Raw genomic sequence first — 20,453 nt, forward strand, 5'->3', positions numbered from 1 at the left:
TAATTAGACATGCAAAAGCGTGATCTAACGTATCTAATGAGGAACTGGCTTTGATTTCTAAGTTACTGGTTGAACATAAGATAGTTTCATAACCTGACCTCCTTTGTGCCATCATGTGTTGAGTTTGTAAGTTCTGAAGGAATCTTACATGTGGTGTGTGTAAGGCCAATGGATGAGACAGGACAGTTTTCTCAGCATCGTGTACCATCACAGCACAGGCGGCCACAGCCCGGAGACACGCAGGTAAGCCCTGGGCAACAGTATCAAGTGTTTTAGACAAGAATTCACATGGTCTCATGCCCTCCCATGCTCCTGGGCCAAGACAGCAGAGGCAGTGCCCTTGTGCTCACAGGCAAAGAGATGGAACACCTTCGCATAGTTCGGGAGCCCCAGAGCAGGAGCGGAGCATAGAGCCATCCGCAGAGCCTCAAACGCTTCGAGCATTTCAGGAGTCCATGTTAGCGGACATTGCATTGGGTCCTTGTGGGAGACTGCGGACCGGAGGCATTTGTCGTAGTAAGAACAGTCAGGTAACCATTGACAGCAGTAATTTATCAGCCCCAGGAAAGCCATGAGAGTGTGTTTTGTGTCAGGACGCCCTGTGTTGAGGATTACCTGTATATGGTCTTGAGAGAGTTTTTTGCTACCTTGAGAAAGTTCAAACCCCAGGTACTTCACTGTAGGCAGACAGAACTGCTGCTTAAGTTTTGAAACCTTGAAGCCATTTGAAGCTAGATGGCGCAGGAGGCAGAGGGAGGCCTGTTCACAGAGTTCTTCAGATGCTGCGGAGACTAGGAGGTCATCTGTATACTGTAAGACAACAGAACCAGTGGGGAGAACAAAATCACATAATGCATCCCTTACAACGGCAGAGAACACTGCCAGATATACCCGTGTGGTAGGCTTGTCCACATATACTGCTGCCCCCTGTGCGTGAAGGCAAAGAGAGGCTACGTCTGCTCTTCGCCAGGAACACTGAAAAAGGCAGAACATAAGTCAATAACAGAGAAAAAAGTATGTTCAAATGGAATGGAAGTGAGAATGGAGGCCACATCTGGCACAACAGGTGCCACAGGGATGATGATGTCATTTATGGTTCTCAAATCTTGTGTAAAACGCCAGGAACCATCCGGCTTGGGGACCGGATTAACAGGAGTGTTGTATGAACTTACACATGGTTTGATTACTCCGTTGTAGAAGAGATTGTAAAATCCCATCCACGCCCTGCAATTTTGCTTCAGACAAAGGGTACTGTTTAACGAACACAGGCTCTGAATGTTTTAACTTAGCTGCGTAGGCGTCATTCTTGTCATCAACCCACACTGAGGGCGGTAGAGCATTTAGTAAGGTAGAAGATGAGGATGATGGTTTTTGTGTGGTAGAGAGAAAACAGTCATTAAACGTCATATCAGATAAGTGTGACAATGAACAAGACTCAGGAACAGAAACAATAAGTTTAGAGCTCGAGAAACTAATAGAAACATGGAGCCTGCTCATAAGATCCCTCCCCAAAAGATTAAAAGGACATTCTGACATATAAACAAATTGGTGATGTAAGAAAATTTTAGGATCAGAAGGACATGTGATGAGGAGGGATGGAGTAAAAGGCGTTTCTTTTGTGACCCCTTCTATTCCCACAGAGCTAACGGATCCCCATGAGAGAGGACCCTCATATTGCTTCCACATTACTGACATTTATCTGATGTGATTCATTTCTACAATAATGTGTACATGGTCGGGGTCGCGCTCTGTGGGCATCCCTATGCGGTGAAAGAGCGGGTGCGGCCTGGGGTCGTTGGGGAGGCGGTGCTGGAAGGGGACCTGCGGGAACATTTCCCATGTCTCTCTGTTTCTTCCTACATCCCTTGGCCCAATGCCCATTCTTACCACTTCGGGAGTATGAGTTACTTACTCCTCTTCCCCGGCCTCTCCCTCGGCCTCTCCCTCAAGTCGAGTCACCATTGTATACATTGCCTTCAGCCACAGCGAGGCATACTGCTTGCTTATTTTCTAAAATACCATCGCCGTCCATGGTGCGCACTCTCTCCCCCAGAGTTTTAACGGTCATATTGCCATGATCTGTGAGCTGATATTGAAGAATCTTTTGCACCTCAAGTTTACAATTATGCATGAAGATTGTGAGGAACAAAGGATTAACGATTTCGGTTTAGTTTGAGGATCAAACTTCAGCAGAGATTTTAATTCTTTTTTTGTGTTTGGAATAGAGTGATATTTATCCCTAGATTCATTTGTAACCATTCCTTATGACTGTCTGTTATGTACGGGTAATTCCAATCAGGATCCCTGAAGCCGTCATAAATTTGAGTATAAGCAGATGCCAAATATTCAGGTTTAAAAGGATATGTCAAAAATTGAGGTTGTGATTTGGTCCACCCTGCTAAGTTATCTAGCCAAAGGTTGTATAACAACCTAGGCCACAACGGTTCATCCAGTCACGAGGAGTTTTCCTCATGATCCGGCTTAGGATGTTTTGTTGCCGAATTACCCATGTTCAACTATAGGTTCAACTGTTATTATTACACACAAAGCAACTATGTTCACAAAGGTAAATGTAGTTCCTGCACTTTCCAAAAATAAATCGTGCAATGTTTTCGACTACATTATATACCTTACAGTGTTTATCGAAATTAGTATAAGTGCACGTGTTCCAGATCATCATGTTTTTGCCACCGTAATTAGGATTTTGTTTTGGGGTAAATAAAAAGCTTCGGCTTCTACACAACGAATCTGCTGATCATTGGGAATCAGAATGCTTGCATACGTGGGGTACCTGTATGACGGCACGGCAGAGGTACCTGTATGATGGCTGCGCGGTTTCAAATAGAATGTACATTTCCACTAGCAAAATTAAGGACTTTAACTATGACATGTTTGACCAAACTCAGGTTTATTGGGTACGATGGAAGCAAGATTTCAGGGCACAAATAATAATTCTTAAAGCAGGGGTGTCAAACTCAAATTCACAGTGGGCCAAAATATAAAACTGAGATAAAGTCACGGGCCAAACTGAATATTTATTGAAAAATTAACTGCAACTGCAATTAACTGCAACTGCTTAAATACAGGATTTGGAACAACCAGAGCTTGATATTACAAACACATGGTAATATATAAGTTTGTGTATAAACTTATATATATGAGAGTTTATATTAATATATAAATTTGAAATAAAAGACACATCAGTGGTGTTCATTTCACAAACTTTGGCCATACACTTTTTGATAAACTCTCCTTCATTAAAGGGCCGGGCAGGTATTGCAGCCTCTGCTGCCACAATAAAGCTTTACAGCCTTTACAGCCTTCACTTTTTGATTTTGCTTTCATGAACATAGTCTGCCAGGAAACCAGACTTTTTTTCATCTCCTCCGCTTTCTGGAGCTTCTGCTTTACGTCCAGGTCCTAATACTTCTTATAATGTTTCGTTTCATAGTGCCTTCTTATGTTATATTCTTTCGTTACAGACAGCTCCGTTAGCACACAAGACAAACAGGTCTGTCCTTTATATTCGTGAACAGATAATCTGCCTCCCACCAGTCTTGAAAGCTCCTATTGTCCATCTTTCGTTTGGCCATTTTTGTGGAGGGTGGAATTAACTTGCCCGTGACTGTAACATGGTCATTAACAACTGTCAACAGAGAATGAGGGGTGCTTGCTGTTCGTGACTACACGTCAATACAGTGGCAAGGCATTCTGGGATTTGTAGTATTAGCGGAGCATGTGGCTAGTCAGCTGTAATGCACATTTGATATGAGCTCGCGGGCCAAATATAATTACACCCCTGCTTTAGACTGTTAATAATATATATTAACTACAATTATTAATTAATTAATTAATTAATTAATCAATCAATTAATTGATTAACAGCAGTGCAATTATTGTTGTTGTTATTATTATTATTATTATTATTATTATTACAAATTTGAAAACATTTGAATTATTGTTATTCAGTAATAAAGTGCTGAAAAAAATGCTGGAATTCGTTATTGTTCTCCATATTCACTCTGGTGATGCCTAACATCCTCTATATTGTATCCTGAAAAGGATTTGGGTCTCATGTCAACAGAAACAAACACAGCACGGTCACCAAATATGATAAGGCTCTATTACAGGTTATCAGAATCCGTTTCCTCCCTCTATTATCCAAATTGAATTGAATGTTCTCCATATTCACTTTGGTGATGCCTAACACCCTCTATATTATATCCTGAAAAGGATTTGGGTCTCATGTCAACAGAAACCTTATACACACGGACAAAATTGTTGGTACCCTTCGGTCAATGAAAGAAAAACTCACAATGGTCACAGAAAAAACTTTAATCTGACAAAAGTAATAATAAATAAAAATTATATGAATATCAACCAATGAAAGTCAGACATTGCTTTTCAACCATGCTTCAACAGAATTATTTATTTATTTATTATTTATTGGTGATGGGACCTGTGGTATAGGTAGTGGTTGTAACAATCCAGCCGGGAGCTGATGCGATGCTTTTGATGTGTTGCACATGGTACATTTTCTAAAGAAGTCGCTGATGTCTTTGTACAGAGCGGGCCACCAGAATTTGTTTTGAGCCAATCGGGTTGTGGCCAAGACGCCGGGGTGGCCATAGCTGGGCGAGGCATGCAGTAGTTGCAGAAGGGTTGAGCGCAGAATTCTCCGGCACGTAGGTTTTAGTAGTGGGACAGTCGTTAGGGGGCGGAGAGTGCGCATTAGCCTGAGAGATCTGTGTCATGATGTCCCATTGAATGGGAGCGACAATCTGGGCTTCAGGGATGATGGGCTCTGCCGGAGACTTCACGTCAGGTTCACTGTCAAGGCAAGAAAGTGTGTCAGCTTAGCAGTGAAAAACATAGCCCATCATGCTTGGCGAGGGTTCATCCGTTTGGCCAAGCATAGGTATTCGAGGTTCTTATGATCCGTGAGAACCGTGAACGGATGCTGGGTGCCCTCCAGCCAGTGCCGCCACTCCTGAAGGCTGCCTTCATGGCCAGTAGCTCCCCCACGTCGTAATTATGTTCAGCGGGAGACAATTTCACCAGGGTGAATATGGAGAACAATAACGTCCAGTATTTTTTTCAGCACTTTATTACCGATTAACAATAATTCAAATGTTTTCAAATTTGTTTAATTCAAATTTGGAATAATAATAATAATAATAATAATAATAATAATAATAATAATAATAATAATAATAATAATCTTATTGTTATATATGTAATTTATATAATTAATTAATTAATTGTAATTAATATATAATTAACAGTCTAAAGCATCTGCATCTGACAAACTTTTTTTAGCCTTGATTAATAAATGAATTTCAGAGTAGTTAAAAAAAAAAGCAGTCATGAAAATAGAGAATGCAAAAGCATTTGAATAGCATGAATGAAATTGCTGATATTGCTAAAATTGCTCATCCCTAATATTTATAAATGAAAATCATGGAAGTTGTCCAGCGTTTTGAATACGGGGTATTGAATACGACTGTATGTGCTTTCTGGAGGGCTTTTCATTGCGATATTGGATATTAAGTGCTATTTCCCTCCGCCCATTTAGATTAGATCCGGTTCAGGAGCTCACGTCACTCTCAACAGTTGTTTTCTGCGTCTCGAATTTTTTATTTTTATTTTTATTTTTAAACCTTTTCAGGTTTTCTTAAAATGTTTGTTTAAATCTCAGCGCTAGTTGGTGTTCTGCGTCTCTTTACTCGCAAGCATTTTGTTTTCTTTCATCCTACAAGATAATCTATTGTTAGTTAGCACGCTATGGTTATTTAGCATTAGCAGTTAGCTAGCACCCTATGTTTATTTAGCATTAGCAGTTAGCTAGCACCCTATGTGTATTTAGCATTAGCAGTTAGCTGCTAAGACGAGGTACAGTAATAATAATGAGGGTCTCAGTAGTGCTATTGTGGGGTTATAGTGGTTTCCTCATCATAAGTAGTTTCTCATTGTTTATTCACGGTAATAGTAACAGCAATAGTAATGATAATGATGATGAATGGCTGGATCCATTTGATATGCTTAAGTACGATTCAACATCAAAAAGCATGAGGAAGTTTGCAGAGGTAAAAGCTTCACTAACAACATTAACAATATAAACGGAGGTTGTAATCGAGAAAGTACATAACGTTATTTTATTAAAAAAAAAGTAGCCGTAGCCCCGCTTGCCCCTGACATAAGCGGTTCTTAAGTGTAGACCAGCAACGTTTTAGTGCTACTTAAGAAACACTTTTCCTGGTTCAGAGCCGGTGCTTTGGGTGTCGAAAAAGAAAGAACTGATTTTAAATTAGGCTCTGAACAAGCACTCTTGTTTTCTAGGCTTCCAGCTACAATAATGTACCGACTAAAAGAAGGGAATACAGTGAAGATTCGCATGAACTGCCTCAGTGTCCAGACATGAAGGAGTGCACTGACAAAGTCAACATGCTGCAACGAGAGGTATTTTAATAAAAACATAAACGTACACATTTATTCAGTATGGCCTCGACATTTCCGTGTTGACATGATTTCATGCACTCAGAGTATGTATTCGACACGTTTTCTCCATGTTGACATTACATACATTCAGAGCCGGATTAAATAAATGGACTACACTAGGCAGGCTGCAATTTTTGGGCCCCCCCCTCCATCGATGTTATTTATGAATTGAAATCTGAAACTTACCAAAGTTACTAATAAAAGTTAATTCACATTTTACATAGCCCAGTCTTTAGTTACAAATTGGTTATGTTGTATATTAAACAGTCTATCAGACTATTTTTTGATATTCATTATTTATACGTCATTACACGGGCGCCACAGTGTCTTCTGCCGCATCTTCCACCCCGCTGTCTCTTCTTTTGTTCTTCTTCATTTTTTTTCTTTTTACGTTTTGTCGCACCCGAAAGCATCTTCAAAGTCAGCCTACTACTCAAAACACACCTGCCTGCTATATTTGTTGTCCCGCTCTGACGTCTGACCGCCACTGACGTCTCCTCGGACTTAACTGGCTGGCGCCTCTATATAAATACAGTCTATGGTTTAAATAAACATCGTCACTATTTTTATTTAATTAATAAATAATTAAATAAATTGTAGATAGGACATTTGTACATTTTATTTTATTTTTATTATAATTTATTTTTTTATACATATATATATATATATATTTTTTTTTGTCCCTCTGTCTGGGCCCCATCCCGCCAATCGGACCCTAGGCACGTGCCTAGTTTGCCTTTGCGTTAATCCGGCTCTGCATACATTCAGTATGGATTCGACACGTTTTCTCCCTGTTGATAATGACTCCACATTTGAATAAACTCGAACAATTTTACACTAATTCATTGCATCATTGCCCACACCCACATCAATTCGCCAGTGGTTGCTGTTGCTCATGTCATTTGGCGTCACTGGCTTTTATTGAAAGTGACTGATCTAAAGTGGCTTTGTCTGTCAATCTACTTACTTTTAGCTACTTTTATGCATTGCATCGCTGCAAAATGATTGACTGATTGCAAAATAAAACAAAATCATCAATTTTAGAAACACAGTAATGTTAACTTAAATTGTAAAATGGTTTGGTCCAATTTAACTTCACCTGACCACTAGGATCAATTCTGAGAGTGTTAATTCAGACAGAAGCAAGACTTTGATAATGCCAACAATTCACATCCATTTCTGCTCCAACCAGTGTTCAGTTTACTTGAGAGGAAATCGAGCCAAATTATTATTATTATTATTTTATTGGATTGAGTTGATTGCTGTTTGCATTAAGTTTCTTCATTTACCTTAATGACTATAGTTTATCCTGTTTTCACTTTGTAAACCAGATTGAGGAGCACAGAAGGACGGTGACATTTTCCTCACAACAGCCAACATGTAATCCTGTGTTCAAGCGTTTCCTCGCAAAGCTTCTAAAGGAAATTAATAAACTTGGCTTGGTATGAAAATTCCATAAGTCCCATTGTTCCATTCTTATTGTATTTTTATGGTGCTGATTCTTTGTTCTTTAAACTTGTAGCCCTCTGCTGTGACTGCTGAAATGCACTATGATGCTGAGGTAAAACTTTCCAGGCAAATGGTGTCAGAAATCCAGAAACTTGTGAATGATGACAATGGCTGGAGATCTGGTGCTCTAGATGATGCTCTTAGTAACATACTTATCAACTTTAAACTTCATGACTATGAGGCATGGAATTGGCGCTTTGAGGACACATTCGGTGTGGAGCTCAACACTATTATCAAGGTGAAAATCCGCAACAATTAAAAATATTTGTCTGTTTATACACACGTGGACAAAAAAAAAAATTCGGTCAATGAAAGAAACTCACAATGGTCACAGAAAAAACTTTAATCTGACAAAAGTAATAATAAATAAAAACACTATATGAATGTTAACCAATGCTAACATTCTATGAATGTTAACCAATGAAATCAGACATTGCTTTTCAACCATGCTTCAACAGAATTATTTAAAAAAAAAACAACAAAAAAAAAACTCATGGAACAGACCTAGACAAAAATGATGGTACCCCTAACTTAATATCTTGTTGCATAACCTTTTGAGGCAGTCACTGCAATCAGACACTGTCAATGAGACTTCTGCACCTCTCAGCAGGTATTTTGGCCCACTCCTCATGAGCAAACTGCTCCAGTTGTTTCCTCAATAGGATTGAGGTCAGGGCTCATAGGCCACTTTAGAATAGTCCAATGTTTTCCCTCTTAGCCATTCTTGGGTGTTTTTAGCTGTGCTTTGGGTCATTGTCCTTTTGCAAGACCCATGACCTGCGACTGAGACCAAGCTTTCTGACACTGGCCAGCACATTTCTCTCTAGAATCCCTTGATAGTCTTCAGATTTCATTGTACCCTGCACAGATTCAAGACACCCTGTGCCATATGCAGCAAAGCAGCCCCAAAACATAAGAGCCTCCTCCATGTTTCACAGTAGGGACAGTGTTCTTTTCTTGATAGGTTTCATTTTTCCATCTGTGAACATAGAGCTGATGTGCCTTGGAAAAAAGTTCCATTTTTGTCTCATCTGTCCATAGGACATTCTCCCAGAAGCTTTGTGGCTTGTCAACATGTAGTTTGGCATATTCCAGTCTAGATTTTTTATGATTTGTTTTCAACAATGGTGTCCTCCTTGGTCATCTCCCATGTAGTCCATTTTGGCTCAAACAATGACAGATGGTGCGATCTGACACTGATGTTCCTTGAGCACGAAGTTCACCTTGGATCTCTTTAGAAGTCTTTCTGGGCTCTTTTGTTACCATTCGGATTATCCGTCTCTTTGATTTGTCATCAATTTTCCTCCTGTGGCCATGTCCAGGGAGGTTGGCTACAGTCCCATGGATCTTAAATTTCTGAATAATATGTGCAACTGTAGTCACAGGAACATCTAGCTGCTTGGAGATGGTCTTATAGCCTTTACCTTTATCATGCTTGTCTATAATTTTCTTTTTAATCTCCTGAGACAACTCTTTCCTTCGCTTCCTCTGGTCCATGTTGAGTGTGGTACACATCATGTCACCAGACAACACAGTGACTACCTGGAACCCTATATATAGGCCCACTGACTGATTACAAGATTGTAGACACCTGTGATGCTAATTAGTGGACACACCTTGAAGTAACATGTCCCTTTGGTCATTATTTTCAGTCTTTTCTATTGGTGCCATCATTTTTGTCTAGGCCTGTTCCATGAGTTTTTTTTTTTTTTTTAAATAATTCCGTTGAAAAGCAATGTCTGATTTCATTGGTTAACATTCATAGAATTTTTGTTTATTATTACTTTTGTCAGATTAAAAAAAATTTTCTGTGACCATTTGTGAGTTTTTTTTTCATTGACAGAAGGGTACCAACAATTTTGTCCACGTGTGTATATTTTGCAGTGTGAACAAATGCTACAGTGCTCTTTAAATGAACAAATGTGTTTTTTTTTCTCATATGTTACCTTTGTAATACATTGCTCATATGATTTTTTTTTTTAACTTTATTTTCTACAGGCCTCTATTGTTGTCTTCATCATTGTGTGCATAATCTGCACCGAGATGTGGTCAGTGGTTTCCTGGTTTGTCCAGTTTAAGAGAATGTTTGCCATATGCTTCTTTATCAGTCTGGTGTGGAACTGGTTCTACCTCTACAAGGTAATGTTAATGGGTCATTATGGAATATATATAAATAATGTATAGTGTAATTTGAAATTACAATGTAAAATAATAATGTATATTATAACCTGAAATTCAATCATATAGTAATATCCATGAGCTTTACTGATTTGTCTACAGTGCGACCAGCTTAGTGATTGAGCACAACCATTAGCAATAAGCCCTTTTTAATAGTTGAATATTATATATTATAAAAGGGCTTCTTACATTGTGCTTAAACGAAGGATAATCTTGTTCTAAACCCTGCATATAACCCTGGGTTAAGGAATAATTCTTACTTGTAACTTAAAAGTGGGGTAAGCACCACTTTTGACACAGTTATGAAGCTCTGCTCTGTTCTCTCTACTTTGCAGTGCCATATGTGCACAGTGTGAAACATTGGTTTTAGAATGTTACAGTTACATGCTAAGCACAGACGCCCAGTTAAAAAATGAGCACTGAATATCAAAGAAGTTTTATTTCAATGATCACCTGTTTAATTAAACGGTTAACTTGAACATAAGCATTACCTGTTCAGGTGCAGAATGGCAGACATGTCCTTATTTTCCTCAGTGATTAGAAAGCATGAAACAAGATGTTTTTTAAAACAGTCACACACACTAATTTATGGTTGTTGATGCCACATCTATTCAAATAACAATGTTAATTGTTTAAGAATGTACATGTTTTTTCATGATATTCCAATGTTTTGAGATGCACCTGTACAAATATGAAAAGCCCTAAAGTGTAATTGAAACTGTTTGCTACTTTCATGTGAATTCTGTAGATTGCCTTTGCTGAACACCAGGCCAAAGTTATAAAAATGGAGAATTTCAATGGTAAATGCACCGGAGTGAAGAAAATTGACTGGATGGATAATTTCAAAGGTGAGATGATGGAGGTCACACTTGCCACTTTCTATTCATTTGCATGATGTACTGCCCTGTGGGGACCCAGAGAAGAATATGTCCCTAACACCTGTGTCTGGGGAGGACAAGAAACTGGTATTTGAGGAACATGTATTAGATCCTACATAATACTTTGGCTTTGAATTCACATAGAATTCACATAGACTAATGCATGAAAGACCCGGTCCAACAAATCGTCTAGTCAAGACGCACCCTTAGGGGAATTGTCTTAGGGTCAATTGAGCAAGATGAACATTTTGTTCACTCTGCTTAAGTACATCACCCCTGTATCCTTGGTGCATATTTGGAAGGTAAGGAGCAGGAGCCATGAAACACAAATATGGCAAACCAAAAAAAAAACCCAAAGCGACAGATAATTGAACTATCAATAGAAGATGACTCGGATACTGGATGTATTTATTCTCAAAAGAGTGACAACTTGCAGAGGTTTATACTGTTAGAATCACAAATATATTTGTATATTTGAGTATGTTTGTAAATATATTTATCATTACTACTACTACTGCTAATACTATTATTACTATTTCTTATTATTATTAATTGGATTTTTCAATATTATTATTATTATTATTGCTATTGCTATTACTATTGCTATTGCTATAGTTGATATTGTCACCTTCCTCATATTTTACATTTACATTTTGTCTTGTGTGATACTATTACTGTCTTCATCGTTATTATTGTCATTATTATTATTAATATATATATATAAAAAAAAGAAGAATCACAAATAAGACATGCCTCTTCCAAAACTATCCTCCTTTTGCAATACAGAAAGACATTCTAGGCATAGCAGGAACAGATAAAGATGTTAAAGAAGCTAAGTTCTGTACAAATCCTGGTGGAATGCTTCAAAAACCCCATGCTGAAAGCATCTTGAGTGCAAACTGGTATTCCGATAAAGGCTTTTTACCATTGATAACTAAATAGCAGTAAAGGAGTCCTACGTACTAGAGAGCTACATGATATGGAGGAGGATGAAACAACAGCAGAATTAACTCAACAAGGTGTAATGAACGTCAAGAAAATCACTATCAAAAATTAAGAATAAGTCATTAAGACAGGTACATACATTATTACTTTTAACAAACCCTTCCTCTGGAAAAAATTCTGATTGGATACAAGTATACTAGTCAATATTTTCATTCCAGTCCCATTAAGATGTTACAACTGACAGAAATTTGGCCATGGCTGTGTCTACTGCCTACTGCAAATGGAAGAATATTTGCTGCAACTGTAGAGGAGAAGGATATGAACTAAGATGTACAAAACCATCAAAATGTAGCAGCTGTTCAACCACCCAGCTTCAACAAAAGAGTGTCCAATCTGGATAAAAGTAAAAAAGATATCCAAAGAATAAAATGCATTGAAAAGATCAGCTATGTCAAAGCACGTAAAAGAGGTGAGCACTACCCTTTTTTAAATTTGAGGCAAACCAAAGACTAATGATTTGGAAATAACACACAAATACTAAAGGCAGAAAAAGGCAGAAACTAAAGGCAGAAAAATAGAGTTTATAAAAAATAATGACTTGTGCTTGCTTAATGATTTCTCAAACCTGTACCTTCATCCAGGACATAGAACGTATTCTGCTATTGACCAAACCCTAATCAAACCTGAAGAAATAATTGATTTTTCATGGCAAGTACGAAAGGATCTCTACAGGAGTGACCACTATCCACGGAGTATAACCTCTACTGAAGTTGACATTCAACAGGACTCAACAAGGTGGAACTGGAAAAAAGCCCACTGTTATATCTTCAAAACACTGTCATGAGAAATTCAACATAGACTGGAAAGAAAATCAAGATCCACTAAAACTGATACATTGTTCCAAATAGCAGAAATATCTGTTCCAAAATATCAGCAAAATCATGGTCAGAAAAACTCATTGTTTAACAAAGACTGCAAAATAGCTATTGCTGATCAGAAGAAGACAGAATGAAACTTTAGTAAAGATCAAACAATGGAAAACCTTATCAGACTGAATATCTGTACAGCACAAGCATGGGGAAGCATTAATAAAAACTAAGAGGCAATGTTGAGAAATATATCTATCAAGCTTATCACCCCAATAAAGACATTATGGGACATGGTACAAAAGATAAAAGTACAACACATTAAAGATCAGGATACTTTATTGCCAATGAAGCAGGAGATTGCTAATAAACTGGTGGAGACTTTTGAAAGAAATTCCTCATTAGAAAATGGTCATCAAACAAAACAGGAATTTACTCCTTTAAAAAAGGAGAAAGTGTAATTAGCCTTGTAAAACACTGAACCATATAACCAGCCTTTTAAAAACTCCAGAAACACTGCACTTATACCTGACCAAATTCATTACCAGTTTCTGAAACAATTACTTGATGATGTAGTAAGGATTCAACTGGAAATCTTCAACAGAATCTGGAAATCAGGGAAAATTCCAGACTACTGAAAAGAAGTAATTGTCCAACCCAAACCAGAAAAAGATCACATTGACCCAAATAATTACTGTCCAATAGCCCTAACCAGGTGCTTATGCAAAACTATGGAACGAATCATTACTGACCGGCCAGTGTGGGTACTTTCCTTTTAGAGGGTTTTATCAAAAAATACAGAACATGTAGTTGCTGTATTTTTTTGATTTAGAAGAAGCCTATGACACAACATGTAGATATCGCATTTTAAAAGACCAGCATGATATGGGCCTCAGAGGATATATACCAATTTTATCTCCAATATAGTCAATTCAATTTATGTGTATAGAGCTTTTAACAATTCCCATTGTCTCAAAACAGCTTTACAGAAGTATGGAACTAAAAGGCTAGAGCCAGAAGGTGACACAGACATGAGGGCTTTCTGGGATGTAAAGCGTCCCACCAATCTACAGTCTGCAAACCTGTGTGACTTGTGAGGGTGGCAAGCCAACAGCATCCAGACATCCCAGTCTGCCAAACACTCTATGCCCATGAAACCTCCAGATCTGCTCCTTTACCTAAGAAAAACTATTCATAAAAAGCTAGACTAAACAAATGTGTTTTTAGCCTGGACTTAAACACTGAGACTGTGTCAGAGTCCTGAACACTAATTGGAAGTTTGTTCCATAACTGTGGGGCTCTGTGAGGAAAAAGTTCTGCCCCCTGCTGTAGCCTTTTGTACTTATGAAGTAGGGGTGACGGATCATAAAACCAAAAGATCTCTCAGGTACTGTGGCGGTAGAACATTAACTGCTTTACAGCTTAGTAATAGTATTTTATAATCAAATGAGAAACTTGACTGGGAGCTAATGCAATGAGGATAAGATATGGTTATAGTGTGATCTGTTCACATCTTCTGGTTCTAGTTAGGACTCTAGCTGCTGCGTTCTGGACTAACTATAGCTTGTTTATGCTCTTACTGGAACATCCAGTGAGTAAAGCATTACAATAATCCAACCAAAGGTAACAAATGCATGAACTAGTGTTTCTGGTCAATATCAAAAGCTGCACTAAGATCAAGTAATACTAGCAAAGAGAGACACCCCTGATCAGAGGCCAGTAACAGGTCATTTACAACTTTAACCAGCGCTGTCTCTGTGCTATGATGAGGCCTAAATCCTGACTGATACATTTCATGAATATTATTCCTATGTAGGTCTGAGCATAACTGCTGAGCTACAACCGTTTTTAGAATCTTGGAGATAAAGCGGAGGTTTGATATTGGCCTATAGTTTAACAGCTGGCTTGGGGCGAGGTCAGGTTTTTTTAATCAAAGGTTTGATAACCACTATCTTAAAATATTTCGGCACATAGCCAGTGCTAAGGGAAGAATTTATTATCTTTAGAATTGGTTGGAAAGCTTCTGGTAATATCTGTTTAAAGAAACATGTTGGTAACTGATCCAGTATGCAGGTTGATCATTTTGAAGAAGAAACTAGGTTTGTAAAGTTTGTCACGACAAACTTTGATGTTGGCTTTGACAAGGTATTCGCAAAGGCCGGTGCTTTTTGGAGGCGAATGGACATAAGGGTTAGTGTTACTTTTGGAGGCAAGTGGACAGAAAGATAGGGTGCCAAAACATTTAGAGGTAATTGGAGACGAGCATGTGAGGTCATCCGAATACTCTTGAGGAAGTTCCCCACATTGGGCTGAGTGTTTTGATGTCACATGTCCATGTTGTGCTAATTCTTTTTTTCACGTGACATCACATGACGTGACCAGAATACAGGTCAGGCAGTTCTCATTGTGCTGAGTGTTTTGATATAACATATGCCTATATTTTGCTAATTATTTATTTTCACATGACATCATGTGACGTCATCAGAATACTCGTGAGGAAGTTCCCCTCATTGTTCTGAGTGTTTTTATATGTCACATGTCCATGTTCTAAAAAGTTTTTAGATTTTGCATATTTTGTGGGCGGGGCTGCGGGACAACCGAAAGGCCAGTCAGTACACCAATTTAAAAATTTGTTCAGAGTATCACCCTAAAGGAGCTGGCCGAGTTTGGTGTAGATAGTTCGAGTTATAAACCTCCAAAATTTATAATTGGAGTCTATGGGGAAAAAGGCCATTTTGAGACCCAGTACCGGAACTCGGATCGCTCAGAAAAGTAACAGCAACAAACTTCAGACCAAGGTCTACAACATATACAAATTTGGTGCATGTGGCTCGAAAGCTCTAGGAGGAGTAGCAATTAATAAAAAGTTGGCTAAGAAAAATAACTCCAGTAGCATAACAATGTTGCATAATTAGTGAAAATTAGTCAGTATCTTGAAGGGGATCTTTTAGTGGATCAGTATCTTTTAATTTGTTTGGTATTAAAATAATGGTCTGAAATTTTTGCCTGATGTTATCAATTAATCCATTGAAATAATTTATGAAGTCATTACTGCTACAAATAGATGATATGCGCTTTTCGACAGTGTTTTTATTCCTAGTTAATTTTGCTACAGTATTTATTAAATAAAAAATTTGTATTATTTTTATCATCTTCAATAAGGCTGGAGAAATACACCGATCTAGCAGCACTGAGAGATTTTTTTTTGTAGCTATGAAGGCGGCTTTCCTTCCATGCTAATCTAAATACTGATAATTTAGTTTAATGCCATTTATAAGTTCCTAGTTGATTGTTTTAAGGTTTGTGTGTTGCCATTGTACCAGGGTGCAAGTTTTTCTCTCTAATTACTTTCCTTTTAAGTGGAGCTACAATATCTAGGGTGTAGCAAAACACTGATTCTAAATAGTCAGTCACCTGATCAAGTTCTGTGGGGTCTGATGCCGATCCAATCATGGATGATAATTCTGCGAGACTGTTGATAAATCTCTCTGCAGTAGTGGATGTAAATGTACGTTTAACGGTGACGTGGCAAATTGCAAATATTGAGTCCGAAGCACAATTTAAATGAAATGAGATATGACACTGTGACTATATTTTCTATATTTAATCCAAGGGTTAGAACGAGATCAAGAGTGTGACCTTCATTATGAGTGGGTCCTATTCCATTCTGGTTCACCCCTACTTAATCTAAGATGGAAACAACTGCTGTTCTCAGAGGAGCATCAAAATGAATATTAAAGTTTCCAACAATTAATGCTTTGTCTAAAGAAACAACTAGGTTTAAAATGAAATCAGGAATTCAGAATATACTCGTTTGGTTTGATCCATGTTTCTGTTAAACACGGAACACTAAACTTTTGATTAGCCATAAGAGCTTTAGATGCAAGAGATCTTATATTTAACAGTCCTAGATCAAAGGTGCTGGCTGTGTATTCACTATGATCAAATTTGATGTTAATAAGGTTACTAAAACAAATTTTCTGAGTTTTTACAGTTTTTTGTTTAGCTCAGGAAACAGACACAGTCTCTATTTTGTGAACTTTGGGTGACAATGTAGCTAGCAGACGGATTACCCTGCTTGTCTGCTTCCTGGTCCTGGTTCCGTATTGTCACCGATTAACTAGGCCTGTTATTAAACTATGTGCTATGCTACAAACGAGAGCAGCATCTTCCCGAGTAGGATGGACACCGTCCCGTCCTAACAGGCCAGCCACATTGTTTTTGGAGCACCACCTGGACATCCAGCAGCTTAGCAACCATAACCTGCTGTAAGCTACATCGCCACGCCGCATTGGGATGGAGCCAGAGTATACTACAGCATCGGACATTGCCTTCACTACTTTACACACCTTTACAATATTGCACTTGGTGATCTCTGATGAGTATCTGTGCTTGCCTAAGACCTTAAGATTACCTGCTATGTCCGCACGGCAAAGTTTGACAAAATTATATGGTGGATTCCTCCACAGTAGGATCTGGTCTTTTACTGCATCAGTTTACTGCACATTCCGCTGAAACGAAGCCTATGGGGCAGACCCAGTACCTGCTGGAGAGATTATTTTTCATGGTTAGCATGGAAATTTCAGTGCATTCTCCAGATGATGCTACAGTCAGTGGCTTGAGGAAAGGTGTACGGAAATGATTTTGTATACAAAGTTTAAACATGCGCATTTACCTGTTTTATTTCAGAATGGTTTCGGACCACATGGACTCTTCAGGATGATCCCTGTAAGCAATATTATGAAGTCCTGATTGTGAATCCAGTCCTGCTAGTGCCTCCAACAAAGGTTCATACTATTTCACTGCTGTGCTCATCAACTCATGAAAAATTGTCTTTTGCCTGCTTTACCTGTTTCATGTTTGTTTTCACAGGCCATCACTATAACCATGACAACATTTATTACAGACCCCCTGAAACAATTTGGAAAAGGCATTAGTGAGTTTCTCAGGGCTCTACTGCAAGACCTGCCTGTTACTCTCCAGATACCCGTGCTTCTTCTAATCGGGCTATCGATACTGGTATGAAATTCTGAAAAGTTTCGAATGGTCTTTAAGTGCTGCGTGGTTCCACAAATACTAAGTGTAAAATGAGTCATTATTTGATTGTAGCATAAGCTTCCCCTTGTTAAATTTAGGGGTGCAGTGAATATACACTTCTGTGCTAATATGGCAGCTTGCAATGTAAAAAAAAAACAATCATATCCAAGATTAATCATTTCCGATCCTTTTTACTTTTATTGTGAATTTGCAACCTACAATATAAAGTAAATATATGAAAAAAGAAAATAATAATTTTACTGAAAAAAGAAAAATACATGTACAATGATTTGGTAACCTAAATATTTGGTTGAAGCAGCTTCATGGCATTCAATCTTATTGAACCTTATTCAGTGTGGCACATTTTGACGTGGCAATATTTTTCCTTGTAAAAGGAGACTCAGGTGCTGCTCTTTTGAACATTTTACTTCTTTCCAGGTATTTATATACAGCATTGGCCAAGCTGCAGTACACCATGCTGTTCTTAGGCCTCTGCGAGGTAGCCGTCAGGATCCCCTACCCAGCACTACACAGCAGCCTGCTGTTCCTCAATTGCAGAAGCCAGCAGAGCACAGAGAAGAAGAGAGGGACTTGTTAGCAAAAGGTGGTGATAACTGCACTGCACAGAGCAGACACCATATAGGACAAGAGGTCAACAAAGTCAACCCGAGGGTTAACCAAGGGGACAACATATCTGAAATTCGCCAGAGGAGACCCAACAAACAAAGGCATGAGCAGCAAAGGGTATATGTAGAAACCCTTCGGAATGCAGACAGCCTTTACAGTGGGGACAAAGCAGACACTAGGCAGGAAGCAGCAGATAAGGACTGGGATCAGCATGTTGAGGAAGAACCTTGCATGCTTAGTAATGAGCAAAAGGAGGAAAATTTGGCATCTGTGTCCAGTGCAGAAAGAGAAACCTCTCATGGTTCTAAAATAGAATGGAAAGGTAACAAAACGTCAGGAAATACTGAGAGGGATGAGGTAAATTTATGTTTGCTGAGTAGTTTATTTTTAATTTTATAAACCCATTTCAATAATTTAATAATGTACCTTATTTACCTGTTTGTTGTAGGTAGGAGAGTCGGCAAGCAGAGATGCATCCAAAAAAGAAAACTGTGTTGAAAATATTGGCACTCCAGTTGAGGATACTATGTAGCATACCCTTTAAGGGTTTTTTTTTTGTTTGTTTGTTTGTTGTTTTGTTTGTTTGTTTTTTATAATTACAATAAAAAAATATTTTATACTCAGTCTGTGAGAATCTTTTTATTATTTCTAAGGAAAATTATGAAATATTTTAGTTCATGCAATGTAATAAAAGTTTTAAGAATATTTATAAAGGATAGTAAATAAGGTAGCTTAACACAGTAGCTATTAATAATTTGTGTATATTGATGCACTTGTATGCCAATCACCACACATTTGGGACATGAGCACATAATACTGTAAATATTAAAGTATGTAAGCACTTAACAATCAGGCTTAATAAATTTATTCAGTGGTGTCCACAAAAATTATCCATTAGTTAAAATCTGGCAAAATTATTGATGTTAATATTTATAGGCAACACAGAAATAAATAAACAAGCATAAATATTACCCCAGCAGCCTTTCCTCTAGTCTAGATGTATTCACAATTTTGCATTTTGAATCTCTCTCTCTCTCGTCCATCCTGGTTTCTGAGCATCACAAAAAAATCTATGTAAAATTATACACTACTCTAAAATATTAAGGGAACACTTAAGCCACACATTCGATCTTAATGAACAAAATGTTTAAGTTAAAAATCTATACTTACATGTGCTGTAATAAAAAATTACATTACCCTAAGGTGCACTGACAATGTCTGGGCATGTTCAAGCTCCTGGACAGTCTTGAATGCTCTAATACATAAGAGGTTCTCAATTGTTTTCAGACCTGGGGAATGTCGGGGCCAGTCACTGGCATCAATGCCTTCATCATCCAGAAACTGCCTACACACTCTGGCCACATGAGCCATCTGGCAAGTCATTGTCATGCAATAGGCAAGTTCTAACAATGGCTCTGGGGAGTTCATCCTGGTAACTAACACCATTAAGGGTACTGTTGGCTAACACATGGCATGACCCCCAAAGGATATTCCTCCCAAGACATTCACTGACCCACCTCAAAACCGATCATGCTAGATGATGTTGCAGGCTGCATAACAGTCCTCCATGGCATTTCCAGACTTGTTCATGTCTGTCAAATTGACTCAGTATGATCCAGCACTCATATGTAAAGAGAATGGGGCATCAGTGACGAACCTGTCTATTCAAGCTGCACAGAGCTGGGCTGTGAGCAAAGGTCGCGCAAGAGCTTTTTGGTCCCTCATACCACCCTAATGAAGCATCAAGAACAGACAGAGTGGAATCATAAATTTGCTGTTGTCTCTGCTCAAAAAACTTTTGATGCAGTTAAAGCTCACAGTGATGCTGATCCAGCATCTAAGGCTACATGTAGTTTTTCTTCTGTCATGCTTTCAGTCCTCAAAATCAAAGCTCTTAGATTCCATCGAGGGTGTC

General features: G+C 38.3%; 1 protein-coding gene across 1 annotated transcript; it reads left to right on the top strand.

Moving 5' to 3' along the window:
• Nucleotides 1-5,563: 5,563 nt before the first annotated feature.
• clcc1 (chloride channel CLIC-like 1) lies at nucleotides 5,564-19,160 on the top strand. Its single transcript, XM_027176140.2, has 10 exons — nucleotides 5,564-6,086; nucleotides 6,340-6,459; nucleotides 7,830-7,940; nucleotides 8,021-8,245; nucleotides 10,006-10,146; nucleotides 10,934-11,033; nucleotides 17,564-17,661; nucleotides 17,747-17,893; nucleotides 18,350-18,895; nucleotides 18,987-19,160. The coding sequence occupies exons 1-10, from the start codon at nucleotides 5,907-5,909 to the stop codon at nucleotides 19,068-19,070; spliced, it is 1,752 nt and encodes a 583-aa protein (XP_027031941.1). The 5' UTR covers nucleotides 5,564-5,906; the 3' UTR covers nucleotides 19,071-19,160.
• Nucleotides 19,161-20,453: the final 1,293 nt, after the last annotated feature.

The sequence above is a fragment of the Tachysurus fulvidraco genome, chromosome 2 (assembly GCF_022655615.1).
Source record: "Tachysurus fulvidraco isolate hzauxx_2018 chromosome 2, HZAU_PFXX_2.0, whole genome shotgun sequence".
Taxonomy (NCBI): Eukaryota; Metazoa; Chordata; class Actinopteri; order Siluriformes; family Bagridae; genus Tachysurus; species Tachysurus fulvidraco.